The following is a 22375-nucleotide window of genomic DNA, read 5'->3' as shown; positions in this document are numbered from 1 at the left end:
TGATAAATGAATTTTAATCGGAGAAAGGTGGGGGGAGAATGAGGGCTCCCTGCAAAACCCAGACCACAAACAAAGTAATTAGACTGTGCAGGTGGTCTGACGGTCCTTTGCAGCCCACTCTGTCCTAGCTGCTGGGTTTGTCAGGAAGGGGAGCAGTTACCTGACCTGGTCTCACTCCAGTATGCACCTTAAGAACAACTAAAGCCGTGAGGTAAGTGAATTAAGTCTGGACTACATAATCTCATCCCAGCTAATTATCCGATTGTTTTGCTTGAGCGTCTGTTGTCATCTGTGTGGGCAGGGAAGTTCAGCCTCAGAAATGAGCCCAGAGAGTGTTTTTGAATGCAGACAGTGTTTTCAGTGGCGTGACTCTGCTTCTAGATGTGGATGTTGTACAGTCGTGCACAGCTGTGCTTCACATGAGGGGGACGTTAGCTAACGGCACTCATTGCAAGCTAAGGGTTGCTTGTAGGACAAAAGAGCAGCTCTGGAAGAGGAAGGGCTTGTTCCTCAATACTGCCTTAGTACTTGTGTACATCATTTGGATATTCAAGCAAGTACTTAGTAGTAAGAATTTACATGCTTTTTCAGCTATGAACTCCATTTTGCATGTTCACTAAGACTTTCCTATCGGGGTACGCTAACACAGCAACCCTCTGCTTGACTGATGTAAATAGTGGAGCCAGGGAAGCCTGAAAGTGCTTCTTTCTCCAAGTACACCGTGTAAGCTGGGAAGTGGTTGGGAATTGTGAATTGAGGCTGGTAATTTTACACACCTTCATTTTGTGAGAACTTTAAAAAAGTTGTGTTTTGGTATATTCAGTGAAAGAGATGGTAACAGCTCACTTTGAGCGGTGTCAGTGACTGGGAGCTCAGTGCCTTGGTGACAATGATTTGATAGTGTTGGGATGGAAGCTTGAAGGATATTTCACTTTTTTTTTTTTTTTGTTAACAAATGACAAATTACTACCCCAAGAAAAAGTGCGGAAAGTATGTGATGGTTTCTTTCTTAAACTGGACGTTTCTAACTGTGTGAGTGGAGCTTCTGAGTATGGGAGAGCAGTTAAAAAAAGATAACTGTTAAGCAAGGAAAGTTTAGTTCTTGGCAACATACTGAGTAAATGACAAAGAATGATTAAAAGTGCTGCCATGTAGAATCAGGCTCATATGTTCTTGAATTTAATTTTTAAATAGCTTGGGTCTGTTCCCATTCAAAAGCCAAACCATTGCAGAAACTGGCGCATCTGAAACTAGTTTCAAGAGGTTTTTTAAAGGCCATTTTCCATCTGCAGTGGTTATTTGCTGTGTGTGCAGAAGGTCTTGCAAGGCAAAAGGTGGCTGTATACTTGGCACGGAGTGCCATTGCAGCTTAGTACTTTTAAGAAACAACTCCAACAATATTAACTGCATGCATATAACTATAAATAACAATTTCATTGCAGAAAAAAAAAGAGAGCATTGTATTGACAGGCATTGTATTTTGTGTTTTTGTGTGTTTTTTTTTAGGTGGTTCACTGCCTCATGAAGAATCTTCACTGGTTGTGAATAAAGGGGAGGAATTAAGGCTGAAGTGCAACAAGGATGGACCTGTGACTTGGAATTTTCAAAACTCAGACCCATCAGCAAAAACAAGGAGTTCCAATGAGAAAGAGTGGTACACCAAAAATGCAACAGTCAGAGACATAGGCAGATACGTATGCAAAAGCAAAGGGAGTATTGTCACCTCTTTTTATGTTTTTGTTAAAGGTAACTATTACTGAATGCTTTATTTTTGCTTCCCCCATCCTTTCTCACTCCCAAAATAACAGGATCATAAATGCTGGAGGAGGAAACGTGTTTGAGGCACAAGGGGAGAGCACAGACTGATAGGGGAAAACTTCTTCCCTGCCCAGCAGAAAGAAAACTTACTCCCGGCTTTGCTTGCAATGGCTTTTTCACCAGAGCAAATTTCTGGATGAGTTTCTTTTTACATCCTTGTTGTTTTGTGGTGAGATGTTATACCGGAGCTCTCTATGTAGAAGCCAGTCAAGGGACCTAAATCAGTTGTGTGAGTCAGTTGTACCATGAGGAAACAAGAAGCATGTACGGAAATGTCTTTTTTAATTCAATGCCATCCATCAGTATGGAGTCATGTAAGGTTTGACCCCAAGCTCTTGATTTATTGAGGCAGTTAGCTATAGGATTTGGCTTTTTGAGGCTGCGTTCTCAGGGTTAGGCCAGCAGGCAGCAAATAATTCCTCTGCCTCTAGCTCCTGATCTACCTTGTGTCTGCTCAGAAACATCTTAGATGGGGAAAAAATTCCTCTGCTCTGACACATTTTCCTAATTCTTCCTTTTTGTCCAGTGTGTTCTTCATATTTCTTCTGTTCGTTTGCTCCCAATCTGTGGCTTCATCAGCTGTCCTCAAGCTGCCAGCTTACCATGCCTGGCATTCCCTTTTCCTTTGTAAGGAAGACAGTTTCTTTGCTTCTGCTTTACATAGTTCTGGTGATCTTTTTTCTTTGTTGGTGGAAAGAAGTCCTACAGCTTTCACATTCTTGTAGATAGCATTCCTGATCCAGCAGAGGTTGCCTCAGAGAGCTTCCCCTGAACCCTACCAGTCCTTTAGGAGTTACTGCAAGGTTGTTCTCCAAGGTGGGGAGATACCAGCACAGCACAGTGATGAGTATTTTCCCAAGGGAAGGTATCAGATGGGCACACAGCTTAAAGTGCAAAGCCCTTGAGTTGTCCAAATAGCCATGCAGCTACCGTGAATGATTTTTTTTGACCTTTTGTGTTTCTTTGAGACTATGACCAAAGGAAATCTGGCATGTATTTTACCCATACCTGACAAACATTGTTGACTTTATCTTCCACAACTGTTTTCTTCAAGGTCATGGTAATTATCTAAGACAGCTGTGATCATAGATACATTTGTGTCTTCCATTACTCAAATGACTCCTTCACCTTAGGATAGCAGGCAATCCTCCTGCTGAGCATGATTACCAAAACATCAGAGAAGCTGTGTGGCTCTCATGCAGTGTGTTGTTAACTTCTTTGCCTTAACTGTGTGAAAAATGTGCAAGCTTCACTTTGACAGATTCTTGGTGGTAAAATGAATGTTTGTGATGTTGGCCATTATTTTGCAATAGGGTGGCCTTTAATAGGGCAGCCTTTATAGCTGTGTTTCAGTGACATGACACCTTGAAAATAGTGCCATGAGCACAGCTGCTTGTGAGGTTGCCACAAGCACCCACACAGTTCCTGCTTGTACAGCTGGGAATGAAGAGAAAACAGGACCAAAAGGAAAGCCTCAGTCTTCCACAGTCCCAAGTGGCACATAAAATGGTGACAGGTGTTTATCTCTTATGCTGATTTTGATCTACTAACAATGAGTTTTCTGTGTTCCTGTGATCAAGGATGACACAGTGTTGACAGACTTCAGGCATGTGCCTCTTTCACCTTTCTGCTTTGGCAGAAAGTGCCTGTGTTGTATCTACAGAGGCAGTTTGTGTCCCTGTCCAAATAAGTTCAGTGAAGATCAAGCTAGTTCAGACACTTTCGTAAGACAGAAAAATCCCTTGATCTGAAGTCTTTTCAGACATGAGCAATGACAAGCACCTCCACAACTTGTGCTAGGAACCTGAGTTATGCCCAGAAGGCAGGTGCTTCCCAATGTGTACCTGGGGTGGGAAGCTGTGAAGGAAAGAACATGACTATGAGCAGCCTTGTTTGAGCCTGGATTCCCTATGGCAAATCCTTCCATGTCTTCTGACCATGACGTTTCCCTTCCAGAGGGGGATGGAAGATGGGAGGAGAGCTACTCAGTGATTCTGCTTACCCCAACAAGGCCTTCCCTGCAGGTTCAACTGTTGGTGAAACAGGTCTTTGTTCCTTTCTTCTATTTTCAAGAACTTCTGATTTTTTTCCATAGTGAGCTGTGCTTTCTGTACAGTGAAGATACTTTGGCTCTGTCTGTATTGGGGAGGAACTGGACTGTGAGGAAACTAATCAGTAAACTTGCCGAGACCAGGGACATTTAGATGAGCTCTTCCAGTAGGCGGTTTTCTAGCTTAGGAGTGACAGCTATTTGTAGCATTTCTCTGTGTATCTCTGTGTGCAAAATGTCACACTTTAGGTCTGCTCAGACATACTTTACACTTCTGTTTCTGTTAGCAGTCTCCATTCTCTAGCTGTAGACTGATGCTTTAGTTTTCTATGTTTTTAGTTTGTGGTTTCTTCCTGGGCAGCAGTATTGAAAGGGCTAAAACTACTCCTCACTCTCACTTAGAAACCAGATACTAACTTCTCTGTTCTGTGATGAACAACCTTTGTGATAGAAAGCATTCCCTAATGGCCTACCTAAATGTCCCATGCTTCATATTCAGCCTGATACGTCTTGTCTTAAACCAAATGCATATTATCTGTCATCTTAACAGACTTCTCAGTCTTCTCTGTTAAGTCATAGTTTGTTGATCTCTAGAGACTCAAGTTGTTCAAGGCCACTTTACAAGAAGAAAGAAAACTGTTTCTAAAATTCTAATTCATGCTACCTTGTAGAGAGGGCAGATGAGAGCTGAAATATGCTTTTACAGAGTGTTTGTCACCACATCATCCCTTATTTTTGTGTTTGCTATTAATGGCCAGGTTCTTAGTGTTTCAAGGTCATCAGCTATCATGGGCTTCAACATTGGTTGTAAAAGTGTTTAAATTACTGTATGTTTGTGTACTGTGGTTGGCCAAGATGAAATGCTTTAGAAAAGTTATTTTGTGAAAGATTACATGATGATTTGTCAATCAGATATGCTGTTTCTATGCCTAGGTTTTTCTACAGAGGCTAAAAATACCCCTGGTTTCAGGGAGGAGGGAGAGAAATTGTTTGGTGCTTCCTCTAGTACCAATGTGTGTTCATTTAGATTATGTATTTTACAGAAGTGAAAACCATAATTTTGGTGCTTTTCAACTTCCATTTGCTCATAAATTTCTTCAAAATCCTCCTGTGGGCATGAAACCTTACAGCCCTGCCACAAGCTAAAAGCAAATTACTTTTAATGGTCTGTGAAAATCTGTTTACTGTTGTTGGGGGTGGATGATGGGGGTTTGGAACTACACAAAGCAAAAAAAAAAAAAAAAAAAAAAAAAAATCCATCCCCCAGTAAAAAAGCAGTAGGTTTATTTTTAGTGCACGTTATTCTTTAGTGTGTCTGGTACTGAATGCTACTGCACATCTCCTGTTGTGCTGCTCTTTTAAGACAAAAGTTAATGTCTCTTAGTAAACATGAATTGGGTAATAGTCAGTTTTACTGGCTAAATGTAAAACTTTCTTTGAAATAAGTGCCCAGCTGCAGAGTTAAGGTTATCAGAAGTTTCCACTGCAATGTCAGCTGTTCTTACAGGTCTTTGTGTTCCTTCACAGATCCAAATGTTCTCTTCCTTGTTGATTCTCTCATCTACGGAAAAGAAGACAGTGACATCCTGCTGGTGTGCCCCCTAACAGATCCAGATGTTTCGAATTTCACCCTGAGAAAATGTGATGGCAAACCTCTCCCCAAAAATATGACATTCATTCCTAATCCACAGAAAGGCATCATTATAAAGAACGTACAGAGGTCATTCAAGGGCTGCTACCAGTGCTTGGCAAAGCATAACGGAGTCGAGAAAATATCAGAGCACATCTTCCTGAATGTGAGGCCAGGTAACACAGGATTTTTGTCCTCTTGTAGAGCACCTGATTTTCATCTTCTCAGGAATTGATGGGAAGTGCTCCAAAGAGAAATCTCCCCTTGTGTCCTGAGCTTGCCACAGGGAGGCTGGAGGTGGTGGCTCATCTAGAGACTTCTGGAATCTTCTACTCAGATGTGCTTCAGCACCAAGTGGTTACTTTGTGGCATCTCTGGCTGCTGTAGGCAGCCCAGAGAAAGCTGGTGGTTTTAGGAAGCTTGTTCTGGGCAAGTTGTGTGAGGGTGCAGATTGTCATGTGAGACATGGGTTGTGGCTATGCTGGGCAGGTTTGGCCACAATTATTCATGTTTCCTGTTTAAGGTGATTTCCAGGTGTTCTTTTCACCATTTAAGAAATTTGGGTTGTGCTGTTAAACCTGGGGGACAAACCAGTGCCCTGAGGTTTGGACAGGCTTGTGCAGGCAAAGTGGAGATTTGGATGCATGACTCACATGCCTGTTGCCCTTAAGCGACAGCAGGAAGGACCGATAGATGACATTGAAGAAGAGGGATTCAGCAGAGAGACAGATCTTGGGGGAGCACAGAGTCATCATTTGTCTCCATCTTTATGAGTGAGGATGTTCACGACAGCAACTGTGCTCCCAGTACAAATGAGGAATGTGATGTGTCTGGGCAGCCAGATACACCGCTTAGCTCTGTGAACACCCTGATGAGGCCTTGTGTTTCACCTTCACATGCCCTTGTGCTCTAGGGCAGGGTGGTAGGTGGGTTTGGGAAGGAGAAGCCTCATGCCTGGCTGCACAGTGCAATACAGGCAGGCTTTGTGTGGACGGTTTGGAGCTTGTGATCACGCAACATGTTGTTAATCTGCTCTATAAATACTCCCAAGAGAAACGGAGGGAGAGACTGTCTCGGTGTTTCCTCAGAGGCAAGTACAACAGTTTACTCTCCATGTAGTTTTCGGGCTCCTTAAATATCTCTTGCTCCAGCTGATAGCGTGTCTCCTCTAGCGCATGTGGGCGATGCTGGAGCTGCAGTGAGGCCTAGTGAGGGAGTGTCCCTTGCCTGTGCAGACATTTGCTGTGTCGTTTCTGTCACTGCAAGTGTGTTTCTGTCGTTTGGCCAAGGTGTCACATTGGGGTGGCGGCTGTTGAGCGGGGAGTGTGAGGTAGGGATCCCAGGGGTCATCCTTGTGCTTTCAGAGAGGTGTCCAGTGGGTTCCCCCTGGCTCCTTTCCCATGTGCAGTTAGGAGCAGGGTGATGGTCAGCCACAGCAAGCATCGCCCCTCGTGTTTGTGAGGGAGGTGACGCAGTGGTGTTTGCTTCTTCATGTCTCTGGTGGTGTGCCCTGCTCAGTTCTGGCCTCCTCAGCGGTGAGAAGGGGTTGGCAGCGGGGGCCGACTCAAGTCTGCAGCTTGATATGGCAAATTGAAGAAATCTTCTTCCTGGTGATTTGGAATCTAACAGAGAGAATTTTAATGGCTTCTAATGAATAATAAGAAATTTTAATTAATGAGAAGAGAACTAAAGTTTAATCAGTACAGTCATCTCTGGCATTCTCCTTGGACTAAAAAAATTCAAGTCCATTCTTGCTGTCTCTGGTGTTTGTTCTGTAACAAGTTTTTTTTTCCAACTGTTTTTCAGGAATGGCCAAAGAAGGAAACTGCTTAACAGTTGATTGACACAACTGTCATGACTCTGACATAGGAGAATGCAAGTTGTCATGTTGGACTATTTCATTTTTTATGGGGTAGAAGCCTGTACTTGCTTAATACAATGGTGACTTCAGACAACAAGGCACTAATTTGGCATCCATTGCCAGCAGCCCACTGATGGTGGGCAGGAGTAGGTGGCCTGGAGGACCTGGGCAGCCTGCCCATGTTCTGCATCTGGGGGGAAGTGTGCACTGAGTGGAAGCATCTGCTGAAGGCCACCAGCAGTAAGGCAGTACTGTGGTGTTGTCATTTGTTGTAATAACTGGGCTGTAGTGTTAAATCCATACCAGTCCCCACTTTCTCCTTAGCTGAAGACTTAAGTGTTCACCTTTTGTAGGCAATGCTTTTGTAATCAGAAGTATGGCACTTAAACCCTGTAGCCTGAACTTCTGGTGCAGAATGACAGAAGAGGGTCTGTGAGACAGGGAACTGTGCAGGCCTACTCAAACATACACCACCCTGTTACTGTAACACAGGGAGTGCTTATGTCCAGCCCTTCTCTAAACAATGAGGGGCATTATGGCTTTTTTTTTCTTTTTTCCTTAGAAGTTGCTGGTGGGTGAGAACACAGCATGCATTCTGCACTGGCTTTCTCATGTCTCTTGGGTGCTGCTGTGGTGTGATTTTTATGTGGGCATTTATATCTGAAGAGAGCAAACATGGTTCTTTGTTCCCTTCCACAGCCGCTTGCAGCAACATGAGGAAAACATTATTGTTAAAATATGAATGGATGAAAAGCATGGCATTTTGCTAAGTTTCATATAATTTGCTTAATACGACTACAAAGTCTGTGTCAGAGGCAGGAAGAGAGTCTAGAATGCCTTATCTGATTTTCTGCAGTCACAGTTTGAAATTGAGTCTTCCTGCATAAAAGCCCTGGTGAAAGGTTCACTTCTACTGGTGCAAGCCTGGAGTCTCACAAATGAGGAAATTTTAAGGAAAGGATTAAGAAAACAAGAAAACTGTGGAAGCACCAGAGCTGAAAAGCTTTGCTAAGAGATGCATAGTCCTTAAGTGTACTTGACTTGTCAAAAGGCACCCCAAAGCACAACAGGGGTACAGCTAGCCCACAGGGCAGTAGGTCTGCAGTATTTCTCAAAACAGACAATCCTGGCTCCTTGTAACCACCTACCTTTCAGGTGACAAAGTTGTCAGTGGTCCTGGCTCCAGCCATCCCTGCCTCTGAACCTTCATGGTTGGCAGAGGTTGTGGCGCTTTCAGAGGTGGGTGTGCTGAACGCCTTGAGCTGTACCTGTCCTACATGGGGAGAGAAGCTTCCAAGAAGGTCCACCAGAGGCCTGTCAGGGACCTGTTGGACAGTACTTTGCGTCAGCTGTTCTATTTTATATTTAAAAGCTGCAATTAGTGTTAGGCTGTGGTTCTTCAGTGACCGATCCTGGCTGTGTTTTCAGTTATAGAGTGCAACATTTTAATCACTGTCATGGAATGTCCCATTGTCTCATTGATGGTTCAGCATTTTCAAGTTTATTCATGCAAGTTGCTAAGCTCTGACAAGTATTGTCTAACCTTAAGTTTAATTTGAAGGGAGATTGAAGCTGAAATGTGCTTGTTGTAAAGAAACAACCGTGTAATATGTTAAAGAAATTTGAATACCTCTTGGAGGCCTGAAATTTTATTGGAAAGTTAATGACTGTTGATTTTTATCCTCTCTGGGAAACTCCAAAGGTAATGAAAAGTAATGCACTTATAAATTGTTTTCCAGTTCACAAAGCTCTTCCAGTCATTACCTTATCCAAAAGCTATGAGCTTCTCAAAGAAGGGGAAGAATTTGAAGTTACATGCATAATCACGGATGTGGATAGCAGCGTACAAGCTAGTTGGATCTCTCAAAAAAGTGGGGTGAGTTCCTTTAGCTGCATCATGTATGCCTCAGCACAGTACACTACCTGTCTGTAAATGTTCGTGTGCTTGTCTTGCATACCTGACACGGTATTGGTTTGGATTTGCTGCCTTTCCAAAGATACCACATCCTACAAACTGTTGAGGGTCCAACGACTGGCCAGTGCCCATGTAAATCTCCAAGATCATTGAAAATTTCTGGGAGGGAAATTATCAGTGCTGGCTGCTCTTTCCAAACAGAAGCTAAAGTTAGGCACTTCAATGTGAAGTTTAGGTGACCTCTGTTGGGCTGCCTAAATACGGAAGCACGGAGTGCCTACACATCACATTGCAATCAATGGGAGCTGCAAATATCAACACATGGACTGCAAATTACATATTCTAGTCGTTATCATTAACAGTGAAATACCTGCTAATTAGCATGGGATTGTATGTGACAGGAATAGTAGTAAGCATTCATAGGAATGATTAATTCATTTAAATTATATGGTGTGCTTCACTAACTGGGAAAGTTCTGAAAAATGAACTAGGGAACTGTCTGAAGTGATTGTTGAAGTTGCTGCCCAACATGCCCAAATTAAATTATTAGCAAAATAAATACTCCGGGAGAGTTAGTTACTGGCAGCGCAGCTCTGCTGAAGACCAGCAGCAGAGAGGTCCCCTCCCCTGGTCACCTGGCGTGTCCTGCAGCTCGGTGCTTGAAACACAGGGCTGCGTATCAAAAAATTGTCAGTAAGAGCAGGCCCAGGCATCAGCAGGCACTGGTTTGTGTTTAAGGACACGTTTTAGTCTTCTGGCTATACCCCAAAATTTAAATGATTAAAAGCCATTGTGAAGACCTGTGGGTAACTCCTCCCGTATACACTCCATGCTAATTGGCTGGACCTTTAGTTTTACTGGTAGTGACCAGAATACATAATTTTTTAGTCTGTGTGCACAGAAAAAAGGCCTCTGTGATGTTTGGATAAATCGCGTATCCTCAGGCAAATAGCGAACTGGAGGCCGGTTCCCTGGGGTGGGTATCTGGCACAGCTTCTCTCACTAAGTGCTCGTTGCTCCACAAATCCCACCTCGCAGCTCCGAGGGCTGTTGAGGTCTTGGTGACATGAAGGCAGCATGGGACCTGCAGATGGGGCTTTTGGTCCCGTGCCAAGGTCAACCACAAGTCTTTCATTTGAGAACTGCATTACTTTTCTTGTTCCTCCCCCTGCTTTTCTTTGTTATGACTGATGAAAACGGGGTCTTCCCTTATGTTTTCGTGCTTTTTCATTTTCATTTTATGAGTAAAAGCCATGAGGAAAATATTTTTGACCAAATAAGTTCGACCTTTCTGTCCTTTCTGGTAAATAGCAGGGGATGCTGTCTTTTAAATATTGACTACCTAATTAAATTTTGTACTGAAACAGAATACATAAAATTCATGTTTAAACAGATGCAGAATTTTACCTGAATAGGTTAAAGGAAAAAACTACACACCTTTTTCTTTGTGCGACAGAGGTTATCACCACTTTTGAAAATTAGGAGACTTGCTGTAAGCAAGCACCTCCATATAAAACAGACTTCTGTGTGTGGTTATTATTACTCAGAAGGAAACAAAACTGTGTAGAGAAAATAAAATTCATCTAGCACTTCCTGACACCTCCAAGAATTGAAATCACTCTACTAGAAAATCATAGCAAGTGAATTTGGATTAATCATTGTGAGTTTATCAGTCTTTCCATGCACACTGAACAATCTCACAGGAAAAAAAAAAGTCAACAACTAAATTATTTTTTCTTTAGTTCCAGCACACGTATGTACTCAGTGCTTTGGAAAGAAAAAGAAGTGTCCAGCTGCCTGTAAGATTAGCAAATGTGGATTGCTATGGACTGAGAAGCAGAGTGGGTTCCAGAGAAAGGATGCTGTGTAAAGCATGCTGCCAGCAGGTCTCTCTGCAGTATGCCTGCAATGAGGACTTGGGGCATAAAGTGACCCAGTTGAAAATGAAGTTCCAGTACCTTAAATTCACTCTTGTATTTCTCTGGGAAGCATTGCAATCATTAGAGAGTTCAGTGATTTTTAGACACCACTTGTGTACTGAACCAAACTTCAGAGTTGCAGCCACTTTTCACAATAGCTGCAGCCTCTGAACGTTATGAAAATCAAGGCACGATGGTCATTTTCAACCTCTCTGGTGAAGACAGGCTGAGAGAGCTGGGGAACCTTATAGCAGCCTTCCAGTACCTAAAGGGGGCCTAAAAGAAAGGTGGGAAGGGACTCTTGATCAGGGAGTGTGGCAACAGGACAAGGCACAGTGGCTTTAAACTAAATAAAAGAGTAGATTTAGATTAGATATACGGAAGAAGTTCTTTACTGTGAGGTGGTGAGGTGCTAGCACAGGTTGCCCAGAGAAGCTGTGGATGCCCCATCCCTGGAAGTGTTCAAGGCCAGGCTGGATGGGGCTTTGGGCAACCTGGTCTGGTGGGAGATGTCCCTGCCCGTGGTGGGGGCTTGGAACTGGGTGGGTTTTAAGGTTCTTTCCAACCCAAGCGATTCTAGGATTCTATGATTCTAAGAATGTTAGTGCAAATAAAACCTTCTGTTGGTCCTCACCATCATTGGCATTAGAAGTTCAGAGTGAGCTGAATCTGGCTGCGGGCATGACACCCTTCTTTCCACAGGACTGAAGTATTTGAAGAAATTTGGGTGTCAGCTTTGTATTTTGGACTGGTCTGTTTCAGGGCAGGTGAACACACATCACTTGTTCTTGCCTGAGGAGGGAGGAATGTGACTACAAGGTGCTGTGTGCCCTTGGGACTCCTCAGATCTTTTTGGAGCTGAAAGCACTCTCTGCCTTGAAACATCAGGTGGGAACCTGGGCAGTTTACCTAGTGAAATGCAGCAGAAGGGTACCTTAGAGTGCAGTTCAGAAAAAAAGAAAGAGTAAAGAAAAGGGCTAGTACTTGAGGAAGTATTATCTCTCAAAGACAGCTGATCACACACTTGTTTTGCATGGAGAGATTCTAGTGACAGGTTTGTCGTGATGGCTTATTATTCTGGTTTAAAGTTATGAATATTAATATAGCGAAGTTATAATTACTTCTATTTTTAATTTATCGAGGAAAGATGCTGCATACACAGTGTTTTAGATGTTAATTGTTTTTACCGACAGATTGTTACAAGCAAAAGCAGAAATTTGGGTGATTATGGATACGAAAGGAAATTAACATTGAACATCCGTTCAGTGGGAGTTAATGATTCTGGAGAATTCACATGCCAAGCAGAAAACCCTTTTGGAAAAACCAATGCCACGGTAACCTTGAAAGCATTAGGTAAATAGTTCTTGTAGAAATCTTAAGATTCTTAGCTTTCCCTTCCTTCTACCTCCTTTCCCCCAAACCTGAATGAGTAAATTGCTTTATTAAAAGGTTACTGCAGACTGGTATCATACTGAAATGGTTCAGGAAGGGCTATGGAGTGTGCAACTACTTTAATTCCTGTAGCACTTTGCATGTGATTGGATTGCAGTATTAGAACAACAACCCAACACTGTTTCCATCTCTCTGGTTTTTCTCATCCTTTCTGGTTTAATTTTAAATTTAATCCAGTCTTAATGAAGCAAGTAATTTACCTTTGCCTGGTACTATCCCTATGCTTTAGTAATTTGGCAGCACAAGCACAAAGCGTATCTTCAGTACCTGCCTTCCAAGCACTGGAAATTTCACTGATATCGGCACGTCAATGTTTTTTTATGTGGGAGAAGTTACATATGTATCTCTATTTAAAATAATGCAGTGAGGAACACTGAAGTGTGCATAGGCAGCACGAAAATTGCTTTGGAGCTCGCCACCATGGTAAATCCACCATCCATCACTTCCTTAGGTTTGGGATAATGTCCCTCAACAGTGAGCAAACTCCCCTCCTCCCCTGGTTTAATAACAGACTCATGTAGATCTCAGCTGCTGTATATTAGCGTGTATGATACACCAGGCCTTTCAATTTTTAAAGCTGCCAAAAGTGCTAGTTTGATAGTCTAATTAGGGACATATGCTTGATAATTCTGACCAAGTCTGTGTAGTTGGCTAAAATAGTTAAAATTCCTCACCTTTCAAGGATGTAGCAACTGAGGACAACTGAGACTGCTCTGTTCTTTGCGTGCCAGGCCTTGTATTCTCTTCCATACCAAATTTTTCTTTCTGGTGCACAAATACCCCTGCAACATAGCCTGTTTTGCTTTCCCAAGTAACTTAAAGAAAACAGAAGCACTTGACCTCTGTGGGTCAGATCTCCAGCATAGCTGCGGAGGTTTGAGTACACTTAACCTTGCTACGCCGTTTGAGGGGGTAGGGCTCTTAACGTGTTTTCCTAATTTTTTATTTTTTTATTTTTTTACTAAAGAGATTAGATTCATATGTAAAAGAGTGAAACAGTGTTAAGTATGAAAGAAAATCTTTTCCCCGAGGAGAATAATGTGAAAGCTTTTATTATAAAAGGAGGGAAGTTCTTAACTAGAGGAATTCTAAAGACTACTGCACATGCAAATGTGGTTTTAAAAAGGGTTGACTTTGGAAAGTTGGGTGAGTAAAATAAAGCACAGCATTATAAAATGTAGAAAATAAAGCAACAAGTTTGTATTTAGTAAAAAACAAAGTTTGTACTTAGTAAAAAAAAAAAAAAAAAAAGCCAGAGAAAAGCTGGAATATTTCATTTTCAAGATACTTTTGTCCCCTCACCCTCTCAAATTTGACCTAAAATAAAATAAACTCTGTCTCCTGGATCCTTTCACCGTTCATTGTCAAGTTGACTATATTTATGTAAACCGTGCCAGCTCCCAGGATCATGGGAAGTGGTGTATAGAACATACTGGATTGTATCAGAATCTAAATCACTGCGGCTTTAATGTTAGCAAAAAGGTTTCTAAGAAATAGTGGTATTTTGGTAAATGTTTTAGTTACTTTTATAAAAAATGGTTTATCTAACTATAAACTGTTTATAGAACTTTGTTTTGGGCATTGACAGCATGATTATGAAATATTTTTTGCACTCTCTTGGGCACAGTTTTGAATGTGGGTTGCATAGGGGCTCTGTGCTTGCACAGAAAATAGAAAAAAGGTCTCAGGAGGACTAAAAATCTTAAATTTCCAGATTTAAAACCTTTTTTTTTTCTTTTTGACAATAGAGCGCACTTTGTATCATACCTGCTTGCTATGATATGAGTGTATGTCTTCCTTTCTTCTCAGAAGCATCTGTCAAGTGCTCTGTCAGCTCCATATGCTTTCACCAAGGCCCGTTGCCTTCAGTTTTCATGAGCTCAGGTGCCCAGCTGGCCACAGCAGTTTGATCACTGGAAAGTGGAGAGAGGCAGAGATCTGAGATTGATTTTGGGGCTAAATTCAAGCATTCCCAGGAAATATGTTTCCTTGTCATTGTAGTCTGTCTGTCAAACTGGTAATTCCCATATGAATTTTTGTAATAGGAATGAAAAATTTGTCTTTCAAAGTGAATAATCCTGAAGCTGATGAGTTTATTAATGAAATTAAAGCCACTGCAGTAAGGATGCTGCTCCATATGATACTTTGGAACAGAACTACCCAGTGATAAATGGTATCTGCCAAAGAAAAGATTAAGACCCAGCAGTAGATGAACAGAAATGCCTTAGTTTAAGACAATTGCTATCCAGGCCTGTCGACGTAGTAAATTTTTCTCTAATTACAGTTTTTAATAGCTTCATTTGTAACGTCGTTCTTAATTACACTTGACAAAGAATCATTAAATACTCTACTATATTGTCATAAGTGATCAATTTATCTTGCCTTTTTACTGTTTCTTTCATTCCATACAGTTAGTGACTGATTTTTTGAAAAATATAAACACTTGAGTAGAATCAAGCATGTACTTGCATTTTTCCAAGAGTAAATAAAGGGTATTTATCACCAGGAGATGGAATTCTTTCTGTTAAAGCATGCAAGGCTGCTTTAAGTTGTGTGCCTCATTGCTATATATATCTAGTGGTCTTGGTTTTAGCAAGTGAGAGTTCAAGTTCTGCTTTGTAGATAAGGTTTCCCGTTTCACAGTTGGACGTTTGATCACTGATCTTGAAGTAGTGTAAGTGTGGTTAGAGAAGTGGCAATCTCCTAAAAGGCCCTGAAATTGTTTTTCTTTTCCTATTATGGCCATCAGCTAAAGGATTTGTCCGTTTGCTTGCAACAATGAATACCACAATAGATATAAATGCAGGACAAAATGGAAATTTAACAGTTGAATATGAGGCATATCCAAAACCGAAGGAAGAAGTCTGGATGTACATGAATGAAACACTGCAGAATTCATCGGACCATTATGTCAGGTTCAAGACTGTGGGCAATAACAGGTAATAAGAATGGCTGTAAGTGCTATCGATTTCCCTTTGAAACAGCAAACTAGAGTCTGTTCTGGAAATATGAAAATGTAGATGGCAAGAAAATCGTGTTTTAAAAGGTCTTGCCATACACGTAGCTTACCACAGTGATGGGTGTGAAGTCTTGCTAGCCTGGATGTGAAGCAGTGTTGAGTGAAGCACACCATCTGAGAGACCAGTCTGCCTCACAACTCACCTACAAGATGTCGTTGCTGCTCAATAAGTTAAAGAATTCAAAGTTTGTGTCCACAAACACCCTCCACCACCACAGTTGAGCACAATGCTCCGGTCAAAAGTTTATGCTTTTATTTCTGCCATGCACTGTTCCTTTCTGGAGCCCTGGACCTCCAAAAATCCCATGGGGGAAAAAAAAAAAACAGTCTTGAGTGCTGTGGGGCAAAAGCGGTGATAATTCATGGTAAGTGTGTCTGTATGGATGGTGTAGGCAGAAGAAAAGAGTGCACTAATAATTCCCACCTTAGCTTTTTGTGCCACAATTCCCTGTTAATTCCCTGTTGACCACAGGCTGTGAGCATCTCTAATAATTTCTTTCTCTTTGCAGTTATACGAGTGAACTTCACCTTACCCGATTAAAAGGAACAGAGGGAGGCATTTACACATTTTTTGTGTCCAATTCAGATGCCAGCTCCTCTGTAACATTTAATGTCTATGTGAAAAGTAAGTAAAGTGAACAGTCTGAAATATTTCATTATCACAGTCATTGTATTTTATACAACATAATGTATGCACAAGATGTCACAGTGTGGTTCAGCATATGAGAGGCTTTCTGAAGTGAAGCACATGCTGCAAAACTATTTAAATGTCAAGATACAAAAGTGCAGAGTACTTAACACAAATCCACCTACGATCCAGCATGACCTTACATTCTGGCAAATGTATTCCAGAGGTTACTGAAGAGCAGTTAGATAGTTTACACAGGAAAAAAACTATAACACCTGGAAAGGTGGTCTCAAAAATGAGCATGCACCATAAAACTTTGATAATGTAACATGGATCAGGATATACAGAAATTATATGTATACATATAATTTGCATTTTTGGCAGCCAAGATAAGCTATTAATTTTCTTTAAATTGTTTGAGTTGGATGTGAAGTTTGAAAACTTGTCGGAAGAATTATTCACTTGTGCCTTTTGGTATCTAAATACATCTGCTTAATAATGTACATCTCCATTGTTTTAGAGAAATCTGTGTAGCTTTACAAACGCACATGCTGTCATCTTTACATGCTTGTAAAAAAAAAAAAAAGCATCAGTCTCAGTTTCAAGCAGCGTTCTTCAGGACAAAAGCTAAACTTCAGAATGAATTAAATGAAACGTCCAGGAAACTCCATCCTTCGTAGCAGAACCATCCTGTCAGAGAATTTCGTGCTCCCAGCAGACAAATATTGGCAGCTGCTAAAGGCAAAGCTTGAGGAGGGGACTGCAGGCAAAAAGGAGAAACTAAGGCAAGGTAGACAGTGCTGCTTTCAAGCCTAGGACAGTGAAATGTGTAGGAAGTGAGTGGATGTGCTGCAAATATGTTGTTGCAGTGCTTTAGCAGTAATAGATCCTTCTCTGGGCATGGGCTGATGCATAGGACCATTGAAATTTCCACACCTGCATAAAATTATGGATACTACTTTCTGAATTCTTCCCATTTATCACTGAAGGTCAACATTTGTAGTGTCAATATTTGCAATGCTGTAGTTTGGGTCTAGAAATGCCACTTAGGCTCCTTTTAGAACATGGCATTTCTTCCTTTCTCTGTGAATGTCATTTGTGGTGTTGTACACTTCAGTTCCCTAGCTGTGATTTCTGAGCTGAGGGCACTGGCAACTTCACATGTCCTTTGCCACCTTGGGTAAGAGTGGGTCAGAGTCACAAGGGGGAATTGCTGTTGTACAGCATAGTGGAGCACAGTGCTGAGCAGGAAGTTTGGTTTCTGTGAAGGAATGGAAGAAATTGCAGGCTGCCTGTGGAGCCATCAGTTCCCTTGAGGCTGGATGATGTTTTCCAACTTGCGGCATCATATATGTGCTTGGAGCAAGGGGCTGTGGGCTCTTCAGGCTGCTTGGGAGCAGGCTGGGCAAAATACCATTAAAAAAAATAAATACAGGTTTGTCACCATCAGATGTCAGTTCTCAGTGCAGAGCTCTATGCTGCTGCTTTTGAGGAATCTGCTGCTTGATAAATGCTGAAACCCCCGTGGGTCGTGGCTAGGAAACCAGGCTAGGAGCAACACGGTGAATCAGTATGGCTGTGGCAGGAGAGTGTTCGTGGTGTAGTTCTTCTGAATGGCTTGTCTGTGCGACCATCAGCGTTCAGGTCTCCTTCCTTGCTTCAGCTACTGGTCTTGTAAGCAGTAAGATCAGCCTTGGGATACAGTGAGGGCATTGAAGCCATCTCAGTAGAGCCCTGTTTACCATTCAATGTGGCCGTGGCTGACTACAGACACTGCTGAAACAGATTTGATACACTTGACTCAGAAAGAGTTTCTTTTGACATTCTGATGCAACTACTCCAAATATCTTTTTCATTTTGAAAAGAGGAGATGAAACAGATTGATCCTTCTGAGGGTTCATTTTTTTAGGAAAAATAACCTCCTGTTTTCAGTAGCGTGTAAGATGCTCATTGTTTAGGTATGAAACCCAAACTGCACAGCAAAATAACATATTTTTTGAAATAGCAGAGTAACTACCAAAGGCGAATCATGTGGGTGGGCCAGGTACTGGTCTAATCGTGTGTTGTGACCTGGCATTGTTGTCAGTTGGGATTTTGCATAAATAGCTGCGATCTAGCTTCTGGTGTTTACAAGTCTGGCTCTGGCACGTAATCAGCAGAAAGCAATCAAACAGGTAAAACAAGATTTATAATCAGGAGGATATCTTCACATAAACACAAATCGATGTTGAAACATTTGCTGAAAGACAAGAAAAACCCTGTGCAGAAACACTTGCTTTTCATTTAAACACATTTAGCAATCGCATATGCTAATCTGAAACAATACTAAATTGCTAAAATAAAATGTAGTCAGTCATAGTAAGTGTGACATAAAGTAGGGAAGGAAGGAGTTCTGACATTAGGAGCCAAAAAGAAAATTACAACTTGACAAGCAGCATGCTGAACTGAGTTACAATTTAGAAATTGTAGAAATCTCCAGGGTGGCAAGATACTATGCATCTAGCAATTAGTGGAAGAATCTTCAAACTGGTATCTCTGCATTTAGTGCAAAGTAATATCTGGATTTAATTATAGTCAACAAAACACTATCTGTGCAGTTGGGGCTCATGCTGCAAGGAGAAAACTGGTCATGGCATTAGAGATCACGTGAAGCCAAGATCAAGTCATTGCAATATGCAGTGAGCAAACAAGGAGTCACCATGATACTACAAAAAGATACAATCCAGTCCAGAAAATGTGACTGCAGGAAGAAAGCTCTCTGACTGTGATAATAGACAATACCTATTAAATGCTATTTTGTAGACATTTATTTATCTGTGCTAATGATGATGAAGTTGGTAATAAAAAGCAATTGAATCCACAGTGTTGTCATACTGAGCACTGAGTTAAAACAGAAGTGACCTCTTACGAGTCTTCTTTGCTGCATTCAGAATCAACATTAATAAGAGCTGAAAAGCAATTCATAAACTCAGTGAGATTAGAAGTTCAAGACATTTTTAAGAAAGTGCTACAGGTGCTGGGACAGACGCACAGCCAGAGTTTTATCGTGTTGTAACGTTGCCTAACACATAGCGTATACCTAAACAAACTGTTTGCACATGGCTAATTACAATTTCACAATTTAACCATGTTGGTAGAAGCTTCAGAAAGCTGAATTATATATATTCCATGAATGCTAAGACTGTGTACAATGCTGCGTGCTATCAGAAAGTTCTGCACCAAATGAGTAATGTTGAAAACCCATCTCAACATTTTGCAACAATGTTCGGTTCTGGGTGGTTTGCATAAAACACAACATTTGGATTTAGAAACGAAAGAACATTCGGTTCCTGTAACATGAGTCATGAGGAGATGCTACGTGATTGAGAGTATACGTGTGTTTTATTGCCTCTAATTTAATCAGTGAGTAGAATATTCATTAAAAACTAACACCGTGCAGTCTTGCGTGTGGATTTTATCTGAAATAAATCAGACTGTCATCAATACAGTCTCACAACTTTCTAGAACATTAGAAGTTCATCTTACATTTTGTAAAGTTTTATTAACTAATATTGGACTATTAATTTGTACCAGGTGAGCAACATCTTTGGAATATAGTCTGGTTTTGCCATTAACTTTATTTTTAACATAATTTGCAAGGAAGCTAAGATAGCTATGGGAGATGAGGCTTCTAATTCAAGTTCCCCAAGAAATACATCTTTCTAATATTTGCCAGTACCAAGTAGGTGTTGTCCTTGCCTGAAGGCCCATATGTTTTCCCATCATACTCCAACCAGCAGCTCTAAGCTGTGTGGAGCACCAGCCCCAGTGCAGTACAAGAGAGTGCAGTGTCATGGCGTGAGGAACCAGGCAGCTTTGTAAACTACCAGAGCAATCATGAATTATAGCTTGGACAGCTAATACAGTCAGTCAAATATTAGCTTTTTCTACATGCAGCGTTTCAGAAAGTGAGCCGGTTGGGCATTTCAGTAGTGGTGTTTTACTGGGATGCATGCCTTCTGTGGGGATGGGGACGGGTACTGGTTGCATTGCACTGCAGTTCCTTTTCGGGCTGTGCTCGTAATATTTGATAAAGAGGGCAGATGCAGGAGAGATGCGGTTTGACAGATTTAGTACAACTGTGGAGAAACTTTTTTAGAGGCTGGTAAAGTCATCCTCTGCAGGAACTAGAACTACCTTCTTGTTCCAAAACAAATGCGTCTTTGTTTTGTTAAGCTCTGGGCTCTGTTGTTTCAGGATCTTTCATTAACCCCAATGCATGGTGGAGGTAAGGTGTTCTGAAATCCAGCCCATGCATCCAGTGTACGAACTGAGATTTTCACAGTGACACAGAGCACCAGTTCAGGCCTGGATGCCCTTTGCCGTGGGTTCACCTTTGCCGTCAGTTCACCTGACTCCACAGGTGATAATGCACACAAGTTGCTGGTGTGATGAGCACATGGCATCACAAATTCTGTGTTCCCCTAATAATGTGACTCTCGTTTGTGTTTGTTGCAGCAAAACCAGAGATTCTCACTTTGGATATTCTCAGCAATGGCATTCTCCACTGTGTAGCGGCTGGGTTCCCAGCCCCTACCATATACTGGTATTTTTGCCCAGGAACTGAACAGAGGTGAGTTAAGTAACCAGAGCTTCCAGAAATGACTCTACATTCCACATACGCAATTTATAATTAAAAATTAAGACTGAAAAATGACTTGGTAACAGTTACATTGCATCACTGTTTTCATAATTTTAGGTATTGCATTATTTGCAGTGGTTTGAGGGGAAGGGAGCAGTACATTTCATTACTCCCCTTTGTATTCCATCGTTGAAGAGGGAATAATCAACATTTTCTGCTGGGGAAAAATAAAAGCCAAATTTTCTCTCTGCTGCAGGCTAGCTAAGGTTTTTATCAGTTTGGCCCCAAATGACACACATTCTCAATGCAATTTCACAGAATGACAATCACAGAATCACTTGTGAATATGGCTGTTATCTTTCGTCTTATTGTGTAATGATATAATTTTTGAAGACATAAAGTAATTAGATTTCTATTCACATGAAGCATATGACAAGTAAACAAGTCTGGAGTTATTATGAATAAAACCTGATGTCTAGTTGCCATGCTTCTAAAAAGACGGTAGAGTTTCACTGTGAAGTGAGCATTTGTGAAGCACATTTTAAGATTTTTGTTGACTTCCACTGTGCTTGCAGATCTCATACTAGCAAGTTATGTCTCCTACCTGCATAATTTGTTTTATGCCTAAAATAATTATCCTATTTATTTAATGTGTGCTCATATAGTGAATATATGACATTGTTAACACTGCAGTTAATTTTAAAAAAGGCGTGCAGACTTCTGACTAGTTTAACTAGCAGCATCTTGAGAGAACAAAACTGGCTGTTCTCTGGCTGCATATAAACTTGGTGGTGTTGTAGGTATGTCATGGATTTTTCATGGATTTTTTTGTGCTGTAATAAAACAATGCCCGGGGAAAGTGTTCGAGTAGGAGATGGACCACGACTGCTTAAAACTGAAACTGGAGATGCAGAATTTGTGGTTACAAAACCCACGGTGGACTTACAGACCTTTGTGTTTCCCTAGTCAACAGCAAATTCAAAGACCTCATGGTGTCCATTTGGCTTGTTTTATCAGTTTCACCCCCTACATAGGAGACAAGGAGAGTTGTGAGTAGGCTGGGTTTTGAGGATAAAATCTTCAGCTCAGTCCCTTTGTGGAGTAGTGTTGTGTAATTACCTGATGGTCTGGCTGTGACTATCTGCCTTCACAGCAGGCCTTGTCATTCATTCCAGGTAGTAGTCCACAGCAGGTAATTGTCAGCGTTGTTTTTCCCAGGTGTTTTGATTCACAAACAATATCTCCCATGGACGTGAAAATCTGTTACGCAAATTCCTCATTGCCTTCCTTCGAGCGGATCCTGGTTGAGAGCACCATTAACGCCAGCATGTTCAGGAGCACCGGCACCGTCTGCTGCGAGGCTTCCAGCAATGGTGACAGGAGCTCTGCTTTTTTCAACTTCGCTATTAAAGGTACTGTCTGGAGTGAACAAGGCAGTGAACATGAAAGAATGGTTAATGCT

General features: G+C 41.4%; 1 protein-coding gene across 1 annotated transcript in view; it reads left to right on the top strand.

The window, feature by feature from the left end:
* Positions 1-22375, top strand: part of KIT (KIT proto-oncogene, receptor tyrosine kinase) — a 41525-nt gene that overhangs the window by 5413 nt on the left and 13737 nt on the right. Inside the window, exons 2-9 of the mRNA XM_050710404.1 lie at positions 1507-1746; positions 5396-5674; positions 9099-9235; positions 12387-12546; positions 15395-15584; positions 16174-16289; positions 20790-20904; positions 22132-22325. Coding sequence (XP_050566361.1) covers positions 1507-1746; positions 5396-5674; positions 9099-9235; positions 12387-12546; positions 15395-15584; positions 16174-16289; positions 20790-20904; positions 22132-22325 — 1431 coding nt within the window. The remainder of the gene's footprint in view (positions 1-1506; positions 1747-5395; positions 5675-9098; positions 9236-12386; positions 12547-15394; positions 15585-16173; positions 16290-20789; positions 20905-22131; positions 22326-22375) is intronic.

The sequence above is a fragment of the Cygnus atratus genome, chromosome 4 (genome assembly GCF_013377495.2).
Source record: "Cygnus atratus isolate AKBS03 ecotype Queensland, Australia chromosome 4, CAtr_DNAZoo_HiC_assembly, whole genome shotgun sequence".
In the NCBI taxonomy this organism is placed as follows: Eukaryota; Metazoa; Chordata; class Aves; order Anseriformes; family Anatidae; genus Cygnus; species Cygnus atratus.
The sequence above is the reverse complement of the archived record's forward strand: the minus strand, read 5'-3'. Positions and strand labels throughout refer to the sequence as shown.